The 19,562-nt window shown below is 32.2% G+C and overlaps 1 protein-coding gene and 1 non-coding gene across 6 annotated transcripts in view; both read right to left on the bottom strand.

Moving 5' to 3' along the window:
- Positions 1-282: 282 nt before the first annotated feature.
- LOC117922375 overlaps positions 283-19,562 on the bottom strand; it is a 37,574-nt gene continuing 18,294 nt past the window's right edge. For 2 of the 5 annotated variants that reach the window (XM_034840512.1, XM_034840509.1), the window contains 5 exons: positions 14,876-14,959; positions 14,345-14,455; positions 13,979-14,242; positions 1,191-1,510; positions 283-1,115 (listed from right to left, as the gene is read on the bottom strand). In XM_034840512.1, the coding sequence (XP_034696403.1) occupies positions 507-1,115; positions 1,191-1,510; positions 13,979-14,242; positions 14,345-14,455; positions 14,876-14,959 (1,388 nt within the window). In that variant the 3' untranslated portion in view covers positions 283-506. The remainder of the gene's footprint in view (positions 1,116-1,190; positions 1,511-13,978; positions 14,243-14,344; positions 14,456-14,875; positions 14,960-19,562) is intronic. The other 3 variants (XM_034840510.1, XM_034840513.1, XM_034840514.1) reach the window with 3 other exon arrangements.
- TRNAC-GCA lies at positions 13,056-13,126 on the bottom strand. Its single transcript has one exon. It is a non-coding gene; the product is annotated as a tRNA-Cys (tRNA).

The following is a 19,562-nucleotide window of genomic DNA, read 5'->3' on the forward strand; positions in this document are numbered from 1 at the left end:
AATTTATCCAAACAAGTTTTTTGTTTTTTGTTTTATAAAAACAATTGTCAAACACCTTCATTTTTATAAAACACTTAGAAACAATTTTTTGTTCTTGAACTTAATAACAATTTTTTAAAACAAGATTCAGAAAACATGGCCAAACGGCCCTAACATTTTCTCCTTCATTTTCAAACAAGATAATTATTGCTTATTATTAAATTTGAAAAGGACATCACTTCACTTGAAAATCATAGTAACAAAGAATTGAATTTTCATTTTTAAGCTAGTCATGATAAATAATATTTCAAAGATTTACAGCATATCATAAATCTCTAAAACTTATATCATTCACAAAGAAATTGAGAGACATATCGTAAGGACAATTAATGGTCATTCCATCAATTTTCTTCCTCGACATGAGTGTTCAGAAACGTAGAAGAAACAAAACAAGCAAAAACACATCAAAACCATAATCCCAGCTACTCACAAAGCACATACAAACATATTTATTTAACCATCAAATCCTAGAAAGCCATCTTATAACTTCGTTGTGGTACCTTCCTAAAAGTAGCCCACGCAAGATCAAAGTATAAGGAAAACTGGGCAATAGCAAAAAATGATATTGGAAGGCAGGTAACTGCATATACGGGAAGGGCAGCATATTTGAGTTCATCTTTGAGGACAAAGAAGTGTCCTGCACAAAAAGAGACCAACATAGCTGCAATTGATATGAATAGAGCAGTTAAACCAAATAAAAGCTTCCGAGGCAATTCCTCATGAAAATCATCCTCTTGGTGCCTTGAGGTGAGAATCGCCAGAAACATGACCAGGGAAGTCACTGAAAAGCAGAGAGCAATTAGTGATGAAACTGCAAAGAGATTAAAAGCTGATTGGTGTGCAAGATTTGGCTTCCCATTATTTTCATTGAAGCTGCCTGGCACAGTGGCAGATGTGGCAAAAGCAACGGTTGCAATGAGGGTTGCAACAACGGAGCAGGAACTGGAAGTGCTGTTCAGCCATTTGCCTCCTTTCTTCAGAAGTTCAGAATGGGCTTCCGTGAAGACCTCCTTTGGAGTGCGTTTCTTGTCATTGTAATGAGTGAAGAAATGCGGTGGCATGGAATTCTTGACATACTAGATTAAATTTGAGATTCTGGTCAGAATGAAAAAAGTTTCTAATACTACACACTTACTACACAAATCTCATACCTTATACCACTTCATTTCCCATTGCATTTGCAATGCAGCTCCAGGGATATGCCAAGGTTGATAATTACTTAACATTGCAGCCAGATGCAATGCGCTGTTCCCGTTGTTGTCAACTGCTCGGAACACACTATCTTTCCGAAACTTTCTCTTAACTAAGAGCTCATACACCTCAGGTTGTCTATTCTCCACTGCTAACAATACTACATTCTTTTTTTCTTCGTCCTTGTCGTTAATGGAAACTGGATTAACTTCAAGGATTTTCTCCACCATTTCCTTCACACCATTCTTTGCTGCAATTAATATTGGTGTGTTCTTTTTTTCTGCCAAAAGCACATATCCAATTCAGGATAAAAGATCAAATTAAAAGCTTGGGAGGCTCAACCTAGTGTTGCATATGAGATGCATTTGTGTTCCTGAACTTTTGAACTTCATCGATGTTATCTCAGACTCCTTTCACTAAATTCTTATCTCGTTAAACTCCTTTTACTTAAAGAAGTTCGTGGAGAAGAGAACTCGAGATAAGATTTTCTAATAGAGATGGAATTGGTCGCAGAAACAGTATTGTAACACTTGTTTGAGTTTAAAATTACTATATACTTGTTTGATTGTAGCAAAGGTAGAAAAGTGAGAGGGAATTGTATGAATTTGAGTTTAAAATCTCTACATATTTATTTGTTTAAATCTAGGTGGGTAAGAGTGAGAGTGGAGAGTAGTTGTGAGTTCGGTAAGATAGTTTTTAGTTAAATTTTACTATACTATATATTCCTCAAATACCTATTTAGTATACATTTATTTTGACAAAAGAATACTATATAAGATATTTCATGTATTAGTACTCCTTAGGGAAATTAGCCTGTTCTAGAATAAACAAAGTTATTAGGAATATCTTTATAACTATTTTAGGTCATGAGAAGGAAAAAGTGATAAGATGAGGGTGAACATATATACAGAGTTCATATAGAATATCTATAGATATAAAAAAGAGTAAGTAACACATGGTGGAGGGAGGACTTTTGGTTCAAGATATGTGTACAAAGAGTGAGAAACACGAAATATTTCAAGACTTAGTAGTTATACTCATTTTTTTTTATCTTCTATTATATTCTCTGTTATATAGTATAATGATTATTTTTTATATATGAATTATGATTAGTTGAACCATGTTAAAACTTCATGTATCTTTTTATCATTTTGATTGTTTCATCTCTGTATCCTTGCACTAATATGCTAATATTTAAGTTTCTACTATGACAAGTCAGAGCTCCAATAGAGATATCTAGAAGAACCATCCTTGCTCTAATATGCTAATATTTAAGTTTCTACTATGACAAGTCAAAGCTCTAATATAGATATCTAGAAGAGCCAAAGAGAATATAATATAGATAAAAAAAAAAAAAACAACTATGACAGGAATTTTTGTTCAAGATGGAGTCCATTGTTCTTGAAAATTGTCATTTTTGGTAAAAGAGTATTGTATCAAATATTTCATGTATTGGTAATTCCTTATGAAAATTAATTTTCCTTTTAGAATTAAGGAAAGTTATTAGGAATATGACTAAATATTCTAGATCATAAGAAAGAACAAGATATATGATCAATCTAGGTATGTAAAGCCTAAACAAAATAAATACGGACATGGGGAGAATGGATAACACTTGGTGAAAAAGAACTCACATTTTAGGGTGCGGAGACAAGGAATGAGGAAAAATGAGAAATTTCAGGACTCAATAGTCGGGTTTTTTCTTTTTTGTCCTTAGTAATACTCTTTATAATATGGTAATAATTCTCTCTTATTTGAAGATGCAAACATGGTTGGTTGAAAGATGTTAAAAATATGTTAACATTAAAGCTTCCATCTACATGACAATATATAAGTTTTTGTTTGAAGTTTTCATCATCATCATTGTTGTTGTCGTCGTTATCATCATCATCATTATTATTATTATTATTATTATTATTATTATTATCATTATTATTATGTGATTGAAAAGAAAATGGTATGATTACCGAACTACATATATATCATATTTGTCATGTGGGTTGTTTATTATTCTTTATTGTGATTAGAGATCAAAACCCATGGTAAAAAAAAAAATGATATATGTGTTGTGATTAATTGAATTATTTGAAAGCTACTTTTCTAATAAAATATTTATTTTGAATTTAATTGTGTATCTTGGATGAATTGTATTTATTTTAATATATGAGTAGTACATTAATGTGCCTAGTATTTGGATTATTGATGACCATGGTGCATAGCATTAGGTGAGTACAAGAGTTTACTGTTATTAGTTCATTCTAAATTAAAAATGAGCAATCTCTTTTGATTGATTACAATGTATAGTTGCTATATAATTTAGTGTTATTTGACTTAATCATGGAGTGGTTGAGCTCACAACTCATGCTTTGGCACATGTTGTATTGGATATATAAGAATCACTACCTAGATTGCTTCACTAAATGATCGTCATAAAAAGCTTGACTAGTTAGTTATATAGTAAGTGCTAGCTCTTAATTTTGAGGAGGTTAACGATAGTAAGTGCTAGCTCTTATTTTGAGAAGATTAATGGATCCAAGGTTCCAACATTGTACACTTTCTTTTACTACTCATGCTTTGTGATCCTAAGATCTACAGTAAAATTACAATTGAGTGAATAGTGTATCAAGCTTGTGCATTCATAGATTCAAGTAAGAAATCAACGTAGAAAATATACTCTTGGTTGAGAATGTATGATCACTTAGAATATAAGCTCAATGGTTTCATTCAAAGAAAATGATTTGTGAAATTGTTTTCTATTATATATATCTATAAGGGATGCCTTTTATCAAAGAGACTTTTGTTTCTTTTAATAAGTGATCATAAATGAATAAGCAAAAGATTGGAGAGGAGAATAGATTGTTAGTTAACAAGGTATATAGTCTTTTAACTTTCTTGAGCTAATTATTTTTCTAGATGGCCCACTAAAAGTAATCTAACAAGTTTTGGGTCATAACTTAATATGTTCTATCTTTTGTAGTACGTACAACCATGACATTACAATAGGATATGTTCATGGATTGTGATCAATATCAACTATGTCATAGGAATTGGTTGGAGTGTTAATCTTTTGATAGGGAATCAAATAGTAGAATGACCATTATCCTAACAATGGCTTCTCATGGACATAGCACAAATCTATCTTTTGCTTATGAAAAGTATTTTGCAATGAATAAATGGCTTAAAGAATTGACTAAAGTAATTTGGGAATATGCTGGACTCGAATCCTACTTTCACAATGAACATAAAAAAGGTTCCCTAAAGGCATTTTTTGTATATCATGTGTTCTAATATTTTTATATCTGAATATGAGATTCATTTGTATCATTGCCTCATTATGATTTCATTTATGGATATTGATTTTTTTTTTATATTATGTTTTGAGGTATAAGAGAATTATTTTAATACCATGTAAAGCTTAAGTTAATTATTAAGAAAATTTTAGAACTTGTAATTTATGATTATTTAATAACTTGTTCCTATTTAGAATAAATCAAATATTTAATTTTATTAAAAGTACCCTTAAATTTTTCCAAGATTATGTTATGAATAATAATAATAATAATAATAATAATAATAATAATAATAATAATAATAATAATATAAAAATAAAGAAATAAATAATTTTGTATTTCTATTTTCCAAGAAAGCTCTATTTTGATAATTGTTTAGCTCCCACATTTTCTCATATTTCTACTTACCCAACATAATATTTACAATCACATTTCAATGTCATGATTATTTATAAAAATATTTCTAATATCGTTCCTAATACTACAAGAAATATAATTTCAAAAGAAAACATCTACTTAGGTTATGCAATATTATTTTTGGAAAGGAATATCTACCAAACAAGAATTTGATTAATTATGGATAGTATTTCAAAGTAGCCTAAGTTGGTGGTCTCATCCCTCCTAGGGATAAGGATAACTCATATCGAACAAATCTTGTATGGTGCACAAATATAACAAGAGTTATAAGATGATCAAGAATATTTCCACCAAATTTATGTAGGCCAACCTAAAACGATAATCTCTAATTTTTATTTTTGTTAAATTTTCTATTACACCAATGTAAATCACAATGGTTGTGATTTGAAACCTATAACCATTTGGCTATTTAATCAAGGTTGGCATGCAAATGAAATTATGAAAATAAATTCCCCTACTAAACCTCATTTCTTTCAAATTTAAAAGGAAGTCATCCACAAGGTAATGAATGAAGAAAGGATGGAAGTAATATGGTCACAAACTTCGAGCTTTGTCTCATTATTATTTACATAAGGTATTGAAGTGCAATTGATTCTCTTTAGTGGAATGTTGAATCAACTTTAGAATTGAATTCTGAAGGAGCTACTGCTCCTATGGGTCCCAGTGGTCATCACTTTGAGCTCATATACCATGGTGGCATGGTTCATGAAGGCTGGATTGGTTTTAAGTTCACTATTGTGCATAAGAGTGTTTTGGTAATTATGCAAGATTGCATAGGGAATAATGAATAAGTTCTTTGAATTGGGCTAATTTATTAATTAGATGGTAGTATGTAGTTAATTAATCAATTAAGACCCGTCTTAGGCTATATTAAGTAGCCTAAGCCTTGTTGAGCTCAAGTCACTCAAACCTAGTAGAGGAACCCTATAAATACCCCCTTAGGGGTTATGGTTTCCATCACTTTTAGTGAGTCGTCTTCCACCTCCAAAGAGAGAGAATGAAAGAGAGAGTCGTAACTTCCTTCCTTCTAAAGCCTACACTTTGGAATGCTAAGATTGTGGTTTGAGTCATCAGACGAAAGATCTTAGGTGTAAGAGACCTTGAGACATGTTCTTCACTACTAAGAATTGATCTAAGAACATCCAGATCCATGTATAGGTACTACATATCTAGATCCTTATTCTAATACGGTTTTTATAGTCAAATATTTCCACCACAATAGATTTAGAGAAGCCTAGGATAACTTACATGTATCTTAGAATGGAGAAATCCAGATATTCTTGGCAATATCATGTTGCAACCTTCTTCTTACTACATTCGAGTTTGTAGTCCCTTCTTCTCATACATCTTTAGGAGGTTCTTTAAAATCTTAACCATTATATGCTTGAGTTGTACTTACCTTATATAAATAGTGCACCTTACACAAGGTTTTGGTTCATGAATCTTGGAAGTAAGACGTCGGTTCCTTACTATATAATGATTGATCTCAAAGGAGAGTGGATCTACTGTAAGAAAAATGCTCTATCTTGTCTCAGCCACTCAAATATGATAAGTGCTCTAATCCCATCCTTTAAAGTTTCATGTTTATTCTATTTTAGGCTCAGTTAGTATTATATAAGTTTCAAGTCTAAGAATTCTTGAACCAACAATCTTAAAGTACATCATTTATCAAATACTTCCCTAGTGCACACACATCCAAACACTTGCAAGATTGATTCTTTTAATTGGGCATTCTTCAAGAGACAATAAGAAAGGGTCTTCTCTGCAATTGATATTCTAAACTTGGGATATGTTTTGACTAACCCAAAATCTAAAGGCAACTTTGAGAATTTGCCTACCTAGGAAACTAGAAACAAACAAGTTAGAAATGCCATACTTAGCACACTCTTGAATGAGTTATTTGGCATTTATTGTCGATATAAACTAGAAAAGGACATTTGGGATCTCCTGAATAAAAATATATCCTAGAAGAAGCAAGAACCTAGAAATAGGCAACCTAAGGATAAAGATTTATCATCTCAAATCCACAACTACTACTTACTAAATCAATGACTTGGCTAATGAGAACATAAATGTATATGAACCATTTGTGGTTGGGTATTTAATTGAAACTCTTCTAGAATCTTCGAAAGATTATAAAAATAACATAAATCACAAAGAAAACAAATGTCCTTAGAAGATATAATCTATATTTAGATTAAAGAGTAGAACAAAAATAAGGACAATGGAAGAAAGACAAAGAATTGTCTTCTAAGGCTAATGTGGTAGAAGAAAAACTTAGGCTAAAAAAGAAAAAGAAAAAAAAGGTCTAAAAGGCAATACTCTAAGACCAAGCCTAATACACTAAACAAAGTTCAAAATCTAACTATAAAAAAAAAGTAACTACTTTATCTATGGTAAGCCTAGACATCAAGTAACTCAATGTTGTCATAGGAAGAGATCTGAGAAGTCCATTCTAATAGCAAACCTAATAGAGATAAAGGGGATCATTGTTGTAGTCTGCTCTAAGGTGAGCATGGTCACTTATGTGAAGTACTAGCTCTTAGACTCTAAGGCTACTAGGCACATTTATGACAAGAGAAGTGCATTCACTTCATATACTAGTGTAAAGAAATAAGAGGAAAAAGTGTTCATAGACAATTCTAGAATGTCCTTAGTAATTGACAAAGAGAAAGTTCTCAGACAAAATGGTTACTCTAAGTGATGTCCTTCACATGCTAGATATTCATTGGAAGTTAATGTTAGTATCTCTAATAGAAAAAGTAAGAGTAAAGATCTTGTTTGATTATGATAAATCATTTTAGCTAAGAATAATGTACTCATTGGGAAATAACTTTTGCAATCGGGATCTCTTTATGTTAAATTTTTCTTAAATTATTAATAGTAACAATGCATTTTCTTCTGCTTACTTAGTCGATTCCTCTAATATTTAGCATGGTAGACTAGGGCATTTAAACTTTTCTTATATAAAGAAAATGGTTGATCTAGGTATAATTCCTAAATTGTCCTTAAAAAACTATGGAAAATGTCAATCATGCATCAAATCTAAAACCACAAAGAAATCTTCCAAATCTATAGAAAGAGAATCATAACTACTAAGTTTAATTCATAGTAAGTTAAGAGATCTAAAAAGTACAATGATAAGAGATGGTAAAAAATTCTACACAACTTTTATAGTTAACTACTCAAGGTATACAAGGGTATATTTGTTGACAAACAAAGATTAAGCAAGATATGCTTTCATCAAATACAAAAATGAAGTAGAAAATCAACTAATAAGAAAATAAAAAGACTTGTAACTTATAGGGATAAGTGTATGAGTCCAACCCCTTTAACTTTTTCTTTGAAGATCATGGGATCATTTATGAGACTACTAATCCTTATTCCCCTAAATCTAATGAAGTACTAGAGAGGAAAAAAATAAGACCTTAAAGGACATAATGAACACAATATTGGTAAGTTTAGGAGAATACTTGAGCTTATGAGGGAAAACTAATCAATTGATCATGTATAAACATACATGGGAAATAGTGGGTTTACCTCCTAGTGTAAAGACTATAGGTTGTAAATGGATCTTTGAAAGGAAGTTAAAGCCAAATGTGTCCATAAAGAAGTATAAGGCACAATTAGTTGACAAATGGTTTATAGAAAGAAATGGTGTAAATTACCTTGACACTTTTGCCATTGTGACTAAAATATCCTCAATTAGAATGTTGATCACTCTAGCTTCCACTCGTAACTTGGAGATATACTAGATGGATGTTAAGACCACATTTTTGAATAGGGAATTATAAAAGAAAATTTATATGGGCCAAACTAAGGAAATTTGTATGTTGGTTAAATTACTATACGGATTGAAACATGGACCTAAATAGTTGCACAACAAATTTGATCATGTGTTGGTAACTAATGGATTTTCTATTAATGACGCTAATAAATGTATTTATACTAAATTTGATGGTAACATAAGTGTTGTCATCTACTAACATGTTGATGACATGCGAATCTTGGGAACTAGCTTAAAGGTTGTTTGTAAGACCAAGAAATTCTTATGATATAAGTTTGACATGAAAGACCTAGGAGAGGTAGAGATAATTCTAGGAATCAAGATAATTAGAACACCTATTGGGCTTAAACTTTCTCAAGAACACTACGCTGAGAAGATCTTAAAGAAGTTTGAATACTTTGATTGTAAACTAGTGTCAATTCTTTATGATCCTAACTCATTGAAGAAAAATAAAGAATATAGTATGACCCAAACTGAGTATGCCTAGATCATTGGGAGCCTAATTTATTTAATGAATTGTACCTAACCTAGTATCGCCTATGCAGTAGGAACATTGAGTTGAGACACCCAAAGACCTAATCAAAATCACTAGATAGCTATTCATAGAGCATTTAAGTACTTGAGAGGCACTATTGATTGATCAGTGCTATAGTGGATTTTCAAATGTCCTTGAAAGATTTAGTGAGTTTAATCAGATTTTTTATTCAGATAAGATGAAATCCACTAATGGATATGTTTTTACCCTTAAAAAAGGTGTAGTTTCTTAGAAATTTTCCAATCAAACTTCTATTACTTGATTTACTATGGAAACTAAGTTTATTACCTTTGAGAAGGAAAGTTCTATGGCCAAGTGACTTAGAAACCTCTTAGCATATATCCTTTTATGGATAATACCAACACCATTTGTGTCTATGTATTATGATAGTCAAGTTACAATAGCTAAGGCTAAGAGTAAGATATTTAATGGGAAGGACAACTGACTGTGAGATGCTTTATCAACTATATATATATGAAAGTCAATCCCTAAAGTCCAGATAAAACACATCTATAATTACTGAAAATTAGTATTTACTATATATACATATTTGAGAGTCCATCCCTAAAGTGTAGATGGAGCGTATAATGGTTGAGAATGAGTATTTACTCTTAATGAATACCATATTCCTTATGGATGGTATGTTTAGTTTTAGGACACACTTGATGGATTCACTTATATGAGAGTAGTTTTATAAGAACTTAAACAGGTTCTCTAAAGCTCTCATGAATATCTAGGTAGGATGCATGGCTTACTTGTGCCAGCTCATTATGTACAATTCTTAATTAAGAAACCAATGTTGATTATAGGTTTCTTGAATTACATAAAGAAACATTGGTTCATAGAAATTTCTTTTTCGCCAAGTTTCTACAACTTAAAACTTATTTATCCTAAGGCTGACTCATAGCCTATGGACAATAGTATTGATGCATTGGATTCTAGTTTTTCTCTAGTCATTTTCTTCTTCACTCACTCACTTTATAGGGGAATATAGGAAGAATGTGTGTGAGTGTGCGTCTGTGTGTGAGAGTTTTGAGTACAAAAGTCAAAAGTTGTCAATCACACATTTGAAAGGGATTTAAGCCTTTTTATTTTTATTTAGTGTCCTACTTCTCCCACGCCCATGGGTTTAAAGACCATTCCAATGGGATTTCAAGTAGCCTAATCTAGGAAACTTTAATGTGCATCATTTGCATGCATCGTGTAAGGCCCTCCTACATAACTGCACAATTCCAATGACTTTTTATAAAGTGAAAATTAATATGTTTTTTATTTTATTTCCTTGACTTGATTACTCTCAATTCTAGAGTCTTAGGCAAGGCTTCTTAATTATAGATAAGAATGGATCACAAATGTTTGAATGAGTAAGCTAGAATGCGTGAAATTAATTATTTGAATTAATTTTTATTTTTTCATCATGAAGTTTTTATAAGAGTGTTTCGTTAAACTTTACTTATAAATATGCCCCTTTCTTCTATTGGGATTGAACCCTAGAAAACATGACATGATGTAATATATAGAGATTCATTTATAAATTTATTTATTTATGTTTCTTCCTTTCCCTTTATTATTCCATTTGCGTTAATTGGTTATTTGAGCATACATGCCCACATCACTTGCATTGTACATGACTTGGGTGCATTAGGAGAAGCATAGAAAATCCAAGTTATGGGTCCACTACAAAGTGATGAGTTGTTCACAGTCAGTTCATGGATTTAGGCAATCCATCGGAGACTGTAGTGCACTACCTCTTAATTGGAGGGATGAATAATCTTGGCCCTTAAGATGGTTTTCTTATGGTGAGGGTACTAGTGCATTTGATGCACACTGGGCTAAACCTATAGTGAATCATGACGTAAGGTTATCAATTGTCATGATTCATCGAGTTATTATACCCTATGGATTCTCAACCTTGAAAGGATATTGAACCTATACCAAAATGAATAGGAGGTTTTGACCAATGGGTGAGGCCTTAAGATGGTCATATATCCTTATAGATTGGGTTATTATTGATAGAGGTTAGTGGCAACAAGTATTTTGAATATAAGTGTCATGATATCTCATAGATTGAGATAGTGTGTTCTCTTGAGTGATCCAAAAGACATGTGATCCAGAAGACTATGGCCATAACATTTTCTTTAGTAGAAATTTGACATATGCTCCTTAGAGCTAGAGCATGTCAATTGATCACATACTGAGTGGGATATATAACTCAATGATTAGAGAGGTAATCTTGATAGGTGATAGTACTACCTTGTTAGATTACAAACACCAATTCATGAGGAGTTTGCATGTAGTGGATAGTAGGTCACGAACGTGAGCTACGTCTCATTCTTATTTACATAGGGCACTATGGTGCAATTGATTCTTTTTAGTGGAATGTTAAATTAACTTCAAAATTGGATTCCAATGGAGTCAATACTCATATGGGTCTTAGTGGTGCAGTTGATTCTCTTTAGTGGAATGTTAAATCAACTTCAAAATTGGATTCTAAGGGAGTCAATACTCTTATGGGTCCTAGTGGTCCCAGTTTTGAGCTCATATACCATGATGGCCTGGTAAGGCTTGGATTGGCTCTGGATTCACTCTTGTGCATAAGAACATTTTGGTAATTGCATAATGTTACACAGGAAATAGTGAAAAAGTTCTTTGGAGTGAGCTGATTGATTAATTAGATGACCCTATGTGATTAGTTAATCAATTAAAACCCATCTTAGGTTAGATTAAGTGACCCAAGCCTTGGTGGGCTCAAGTAACTTAGAACCCAATAGAAGAACCCTATAAATACGCCCTTAGGGGTTAGGGTTCCCATCACGTTTGAGAGGTGGTTGTCTTCTACCTTCGGAGAGAAAGAGAGACTAGGATTCTTCTTTTCCAAAGCTCACACTTTGGAGTGCCAAGATCATGGTTTGAGTCATTGGGTGAAAGATCTTGGGTGTACGAGACTTCTGAATTCTACATTCTTCATCTTCATTAGGCGGAATTGATTAACATCTGAATAAAAGGTAAAATGTTTTTAATGCCTTCTTTCTAGATCCTAGATTTGTATAAATATGTTTTTTTTTTTTTTTTGCTTCTATTGCATAAGATCTAGAGGCTTAGGGTAGTCTGCATGCACCTATACAATCCAAGGTATGCGAATAGAGGGATCTAGGGTTCCCAACACCCTCAAAGTCTCTTATTGAAGGCTTTACTGATCTTTTTCTTTGCCCTCTTACAACTCTCTAGTTTTACTATCTCACTACTCTTTGGCTCTACTTTCTCACTACTCTCTGACTCTACCTATTTCTTTGCCTACATTTGCTCTTCTCTATTACTGTTCATTATAATAGCATCTAAGGCATTATTTCATCCATGTTACATGCATGTTGGCCATTGCAACGTCCAAGTCTACTACTATACCCAAATCGAGTGTTGCATTCAACCCTTGCTTCATTCAACATTTTTCCATCCCTATTGTATCTACGCATGCTGCAATCCCTATTGTATCTACGCATGCTGCAACCTCACTACTACAACAACCAAGCTTCTTGTATCCATAAGAGATTGTGTTACATCCCCAGTAGACAGATTAGTAGTGGAAGGGCTATCAAGACTTTCCGATTACCTTCCACTACTATAATAAAAAGAATCTTTCTTTGAATCCTAGACGATTTATAGCCCTTTAGATTAGAGAACCCCCAGATGCTTAGAATCAAGCAAGTATCAACAGTTCTTTTCTGACCTTCTGCTGGGAAATAATTCGGCGAATTATATCAGCAGAACATAATATGGGATTTCGAGTCTTTTGTTGATCAGGCGACACCCGGATTTGAACTGGGGAAAAAGGATTTGCAGTCCCCCGCCTTACCACTCGGCCATGCCGCCAAAACGATACAAAAAAAGAAACCCCCCTCTCTTTTCTATTGAAATTAAAAAGCCAAACGAGTCACAAAAGCTAAATTTCAGGACAAATTGGAACCATTAACTATTACTATTGACTGTGAATTCATGAACGACTCTTGTATTTGAATCTCAAATTGCGTTTCCCTAATGACATAAGGGAATCCAAATTGATACATAACTAATCAGTATTGATTCTTTTCGATAAAAAATCCTTCGTAATTTTATTATAAGAGCAATTATGAGTATCATGTTACAACCTTTCTCTTTCTACATCCATGTTTGCAACCTCTTCATCTCATATATCTTTTGAAGGTTCTTTAAAGACTCAACCATTTTATTGCTCAATTTTTACATGCCTTGTAAAAATAGTGCACCTTAGAAAAGGTTTTGACTTTTGAATCTTGGAGGTAAGACACTGATTCCCTAGTGCATTCGAGACTAATCTCAAAAGAGGGTAGATCTATATTAAAGACAATGTTCTGTCATGCCTTAGCCACTTTTTAAGTTTTCTATTTGTTTTTTTTTTAAGCTTGGTTAGCTTTGTATAAGTTTCAAATCTTATACATTCTTAAATGAACACAAAGTGACTACAACTCTCTTGTCATGTGACAAGAATGAAAACATGTAGATTGGTGATATAATGACAAAATTCAAGGCATAAAAAACATGGTAAGACTATGACAGAGGATGTGGAATGCTCTTTCATCACAAAATGGGTCATTGTGGAAGAAACTCCAAAGTGAAGAAGTAACTCCAAAATGATGAAGTACTATTTAGAGGATAGAGAAAACAAAAAACCATTTAAATAGTTGAGAGAGAAAAAGAGAAAATAACCTTTGTCTTTCTTATTAGTAGTTTCTGAGGAACTTCCAGCAAGTGAAAATTTGTTCTCCTTATCCTTTTCATTTTCATATTTTACTGAAGGACTTCTTTCTTTCACATTTTGGTTAGTATCTGAAGAGGAAGAGTTACTTGGTTGTTGTTGTCCTTTAAGTTTATACTTAGAACTTGACACATGCTGGAGTAGTTCATCTACAAGTTGAACAGCCCTTGAATGTTTCTTTTTCATATCTTTTATTTTCTTTATCTTCTCAAATCCTGAGATAGACATACAAAACAAAAGCATATTATTAAGTCTTTTTTTTTTTTAAATAAGAACAAAAAAAAAAAAAAAATTAGATAGGCAAGATGGTGTGATACCAAATCCTAAGAAGACCAGCATTGTTGTGTATGCAAACTTGATGAATTCGAAACAGATATCATAATTTGGTGGCAACCTTTGTTGTTGAGCTTGATTCATTGATTGGTGAGCTACAAGCATGTGTTTCAGTAATTGTAAAGTATATTTGAATATTGAGAACAAAAAAAACTAGTATTATAGAAAAAAAAAATAGAGGAATTGGTCGAACTTCATTTATTCAAACATATTTTAGGTTCAATATATATATATATTCAAATGGAAATTTTCATGCTCAATCATTATTATGACATGTTGATTAAAACATCAATCATAAAAAATGAAAAATAAAAAAAGTTGAACTCTAAGCATAATTGGAAGTTACTTTTTGAAGCAAATAAATTAATCTATAAGTTGCAAGTTTCTTTTTGGAAAATGTAGGTTGGAATTTAGCTTATTGTAGACTTGTTTAGAAAAATACCTCATATAGGTAAAACTAATTTTTCCTTGAAGTTGCTTTAAATTGTAATCTAAAAAGTGGATCTACCACTCACCTTGCTTCTCAGAAGTTGTTTTTCTTCCTCTTGGGTTCTCTGCATCTTCACACTTGCAAAACTTTGATGGAAATATACTAGTTTCTGAAATTATAAAGTAGCAATTGGGTGTAGCATTATGAAAATAAAGAAATATAAATAGATACATGCCTTTAGTGTTGTTTGTATTAATGTTGTGATTATTATTTGAGGCCTATTGTGTCCCTCATATTAAGCCCTAGTTTACCTACTAGATTTCTAAGAATGGGTTAGATGAATTATATGTATTAATCATTTAACCAACTCACTAGCTCTAGAAAAAATCACACAAACATTCTCATATGTATGTTAAAAATCCGATCTTCTCAAACTCATTATGTTGAAGATGTTTTTGATGTCTATTGTTGTTTCATCACCATTAATGTAGGACTCATTTTGGTAGTTAAGGCTTGATGGTGTGTTATGTTTTCTTATACCCAAGGAATTAAGTTGGTGTGTAATCAAAGCTTCTATTGTTCATTTCTCATGCAACGATGCAAAAAGATCATGTCTCATGAAAAATGAGTAAACTAATTATGGTTGCATCTAAATGATCTGAAACCATTTGCAATTAAAACTAAGCACACTAGTACTCATATAAATTAATATTACTTGTATGGTTAGGGTTGTAGGGTCTTCGTTAGAAAGTTAAATTTGATTTTGAAAATTTTTAAATATTAGAATTAGATTTAGTCCCTAAAATTCAAGGACAATATTTTATTTTGAGTGGTTGCTTTAGTTTCTATATTTGAGTAGTCAAGTTTTAGAAGGTTTCTATATTTTTTAAGTGTGAGTATTTCAATATGAGATTATCTAATATTTTGAAAAAGAGAGAGTAGTGGAAGACAATAAAGTTTCAATTCTCCATAATTTTAATCTTCTTTAATAATTGTTTGTGTTTCTCTTTCAAACTTACTACTCTAACGAATTGGTATAAGAGCAATACAAAAAAATGGTAAGTGGAATGTACCTATTTCAAGTCCTTAACTCAACAAAGACAATTATGATAATTGAATTATCAAGATGAAATCTTGGCTTGGTTTATAAGATGTATGAGAGGTTGTAGAAATGCTACAAAAATCTACAAGATGAAACTGCTCTATTCCCAAATCGAAGGTTTTTTTTTTTTTTTTAATATGAAAGAGAGTGTTAAGATAAAGCCTTTAAAAGCAAAGCATGACATGATGCAATTATTATTTAATAATACTCCAATTTTAACTTTTATCCATCCTTGCTTCATGAATTATATTCTCATAAACAATCTCATATGCATCTTTTGCATTATACATGACTTGGGTGTAGTAAACTATCTCCTAATTAGAGGAATGGTTAGTCTTGACCATTGGGATAGGTTTCCCATGGTGAGTGTACTAGTGTGTATGGTTACCCATGGGGTAGGACATACAGTGGGTTATGATGTAAGGCTATAGGGTAGTCATGACTTTACTAAGCTTCTATGCTGTATTGTCTCTCAACCTTAAGAGAATATCGAGTTTGTGTCAAATTTAGTAGTGGCTTTTACCTTCGGGTGAGTGTTAGGATAAAGCCTTTAAAAGAAGGGCACAATGTACCAAATTCCAAGTTTCTTATCTATTTAATAAAGTTCCAATTTCACATTAATATATTCTTATTCCATGAATTGTACCTGTAAGCATTCTAACCTGTTTTCATTGCATTGTACAACTTAGGTGCATTACAAGTTATGTGGAAGGTCTAAGTCATGATTTCCTTGTAAGTAGATGATTTGTAAGCTTAGGCAATCCATTTAAGTGTATAATGCACTACCTCCTAATTGGAGAGTTGGTTGGTCTTGGTCATTGAGATGGGTTTCCCATGGTGAGTGCACTAGTGTGTATGATTACATATTTGGCAAGAATTATGGTGAGTTATGATGTAAGGCTATTAGGTAGTCATGAACTCACCAAGGTGTTATGTTATATTCTCTCAACCTTGAGAGAATACTAAGCTTGCACCAAAATTAGTAGAGGCTTTGACCTATGTGTGAAATCTTAAAATGATCATATATCCTTTATGAATTAGGTCACTATTGATGGAAACTAATAGAAACAAGAATTCTCATAAGAGACACCATGATATCGCATGGGATTGAGATAATGTATCCCTCGTTGGTGATCCTAAGGAGATGTGTTCAGTAAAACTATGGTCATAATAGTTCCTTAAGTGGAACTTGACCCATATCAGGATTTAGAACTCAAGGATGATAGACCTAATCTTATGAGGCTAATAACTTTCACCTTATTAGACTATGGACACAAATTCATAGGGATGTTGTATACAATGGATAGTAGGTCATGGACCCGAGCACTTATTGTCTCGTTGTTATTTACATAAGGCACTAGAGTGCAATTCATTCTCAGTAGTAAGATGTTGAAACTTCCAAATTGGATTATAAGGGAGCCAATACTATCTTATGAGTCCCAATGGTCCTCGATCAAGCTCAAATACCTTGATGATATAATTTATGAGGGTAATATCAACTCTGGGTTCACTTATGTGCATAAGAACATTTTTATAATTTAGCAAGGTTACACAAGGGTTAGTGAATGGTATCCCTGGATTAGGCTAATTGATTAATTGGGTAGTCTAGTTAGGTTAAGAACCCCTTTAAGCTAGATTAAGTAACCTAAGCCCATTGTGGGCTCAAGTCATTTAAGCCTAGTTAGTTTGAGGTTGAGTCATAGGGTGGAAGATTGTGGGTCTATGAAACTTTCGTCAACATCGTTTTGCTCTTCATCGAAAGGAAAAGATTTGGGAACATCCAAATCATTAGTAAGTACACTAAACTTGTTTTCTAAATACTAAAAAGTTTTGAATGTAGGTTTTTTGTTGTGCCTAGGGTTTAGAAAACCTTAGGGAGAATGGTAGGCACTTAACTTGATCCTAGGTTAGGAAATGGAATAATCCAAAATTCCCTATAACTCGTATCAAAATCTTAGATTAGTAAAAGTATGTTAAATCATTTCTTGGGTGTGTTAATTTTTTTTACAGGGTATTTTATTATTAGGGATGAATGTATGTGCATGTGATTTTATGTTCTTTTAATTGATGACCATATAGTGTTATTGTTTTGTTTCATGCTTGCTCTATTTTTTCCTAAACAGGTTTTAAACCCTATAAAGGGTGTATTGTTTAATGTAAAAATCCATTTCTTTTTTTATTCATCGATTGGTTTGTAAACTACAAAGTATTAGAGTTAGGATTTTGAGGTAAAAATAAAGTTTTAATCAATCTATGTAACCAATGGACAGTATGAAAGCATTTTGGACAATCATAAGAAGATTTTACATATTCCCCTACCATAAAAAACAAGTTGCTTTGGGGAAAACGGGAGGCTAGAAATGAAAAAATATGTTGTCAAATTCTATAAATTGCAACTCTCAAGAGGTTATATAGCACTTGAGCAACCATAGTGCTTGAGTAGCTATATAGCATTTGAGCATTCACAACACTTGAGCAACTATATATATTGCTTGAGCGATCACAACACTCAAGCAGTCCTTCCAATGCTCAAAGTACTTCAAGTGTCCTTTCCAACACCCAAAGTTATTTCAAGTGCTCTGGGCAGCTTCAACGACTTTTTTAGGGTTTTTAAGGTTATTTTTGGTATTTTGTAAAGCCACTAACCTTATTTTTGTTGTAAGTTTAATTTGATATATTTGGATTTTCATAATCTAAATATTTGGGTCACCAAATAAGCAATAGGTTCCCTAAGGCTATAAGATTTCCTCTTTTATTTAATTTCCTTTTATGCTTTTATTGAATATTTCATATGATATGAAATATTTTTTAATTTTTTTTTCAAAAATGTTAATTTTGGATTTTCTTATAGAAAATAAATTTTCATGAGGATTATTTCCAAATATATTTATTGAGAATTAGATGTTGCTATTATTGAATTGTTATTCATTTTGGAACTTTCTTATTGTATTAGGTTAGGTGATTCTCCAGGCTCTCCCACCTTAAGAGAAGGAGAACAACACCTAAGGTGGTCTTCCAGCCTCTCCACTAGAGAGAAGAAAAACTATGATTGGGAAAGGAAAGTTCAAGGACAATGAATACGAATGCAATTCCTAATTAGTACAAATGTTCTAATTCAAGTAACAAATAAGGGCCTTGGAAAATCTCATGATAGATAATTTTTTTAAAGAAGGTTACTAAAATTTCTTAGTCTCTTATTTCAAAATATTAAGTGGGAGAGGGTTATAGGTAAGCTCGCAATCTCTAAGATCAAGCCTATCTTGATTTTGGGCCCATCACCATCCTGAAGATGGGGCAACCCAATGAATCAAGGGATCTGGACGTATGGACAAGACTATATATGTTTATAATATGAATGACTAATCTTGATGATGAAACTTTCTACGTGGTAACATTGATGTCAAGAATCTTGGTTATACACTTAACTCAAATGTGAAGAGGTAGAATCACCTAAAGTGGTCCAACTTGCATAGTATGAGGGCTAAACACAAAAGGTATGTTAATCAATGTCATAGGGATAATCTTTTAAGGTTAAGGTAAGTTGATTAATTAGAGTGAGTCTATACACTAGTAATAAGAATCATGACCTGCTTAGAGTAAGCTTGATTCTTATGGTACTAGGATACTTGGCATAGATATATCTAGTTAGAAAAGACTACATTTTTGCTAA

This window comes from Vitis riparia, chromosome 9 (assembly GCF_004353265.1).
Source record: "Vitis riparia cultivar Riparia Gloire de Montpellier isolate 1030 chromosome 9, EGFV_Vit.rip_1.0, whole genome shotgun sequence".
In the NCBI taxonomy this organism is placed as follows: domain Eukaryota; kingdom Viridiplantae; phylum Streptophyta; class Magnoliopsida; order Vitales; family Vitaceae; genus Vitis; species Vitis riparia.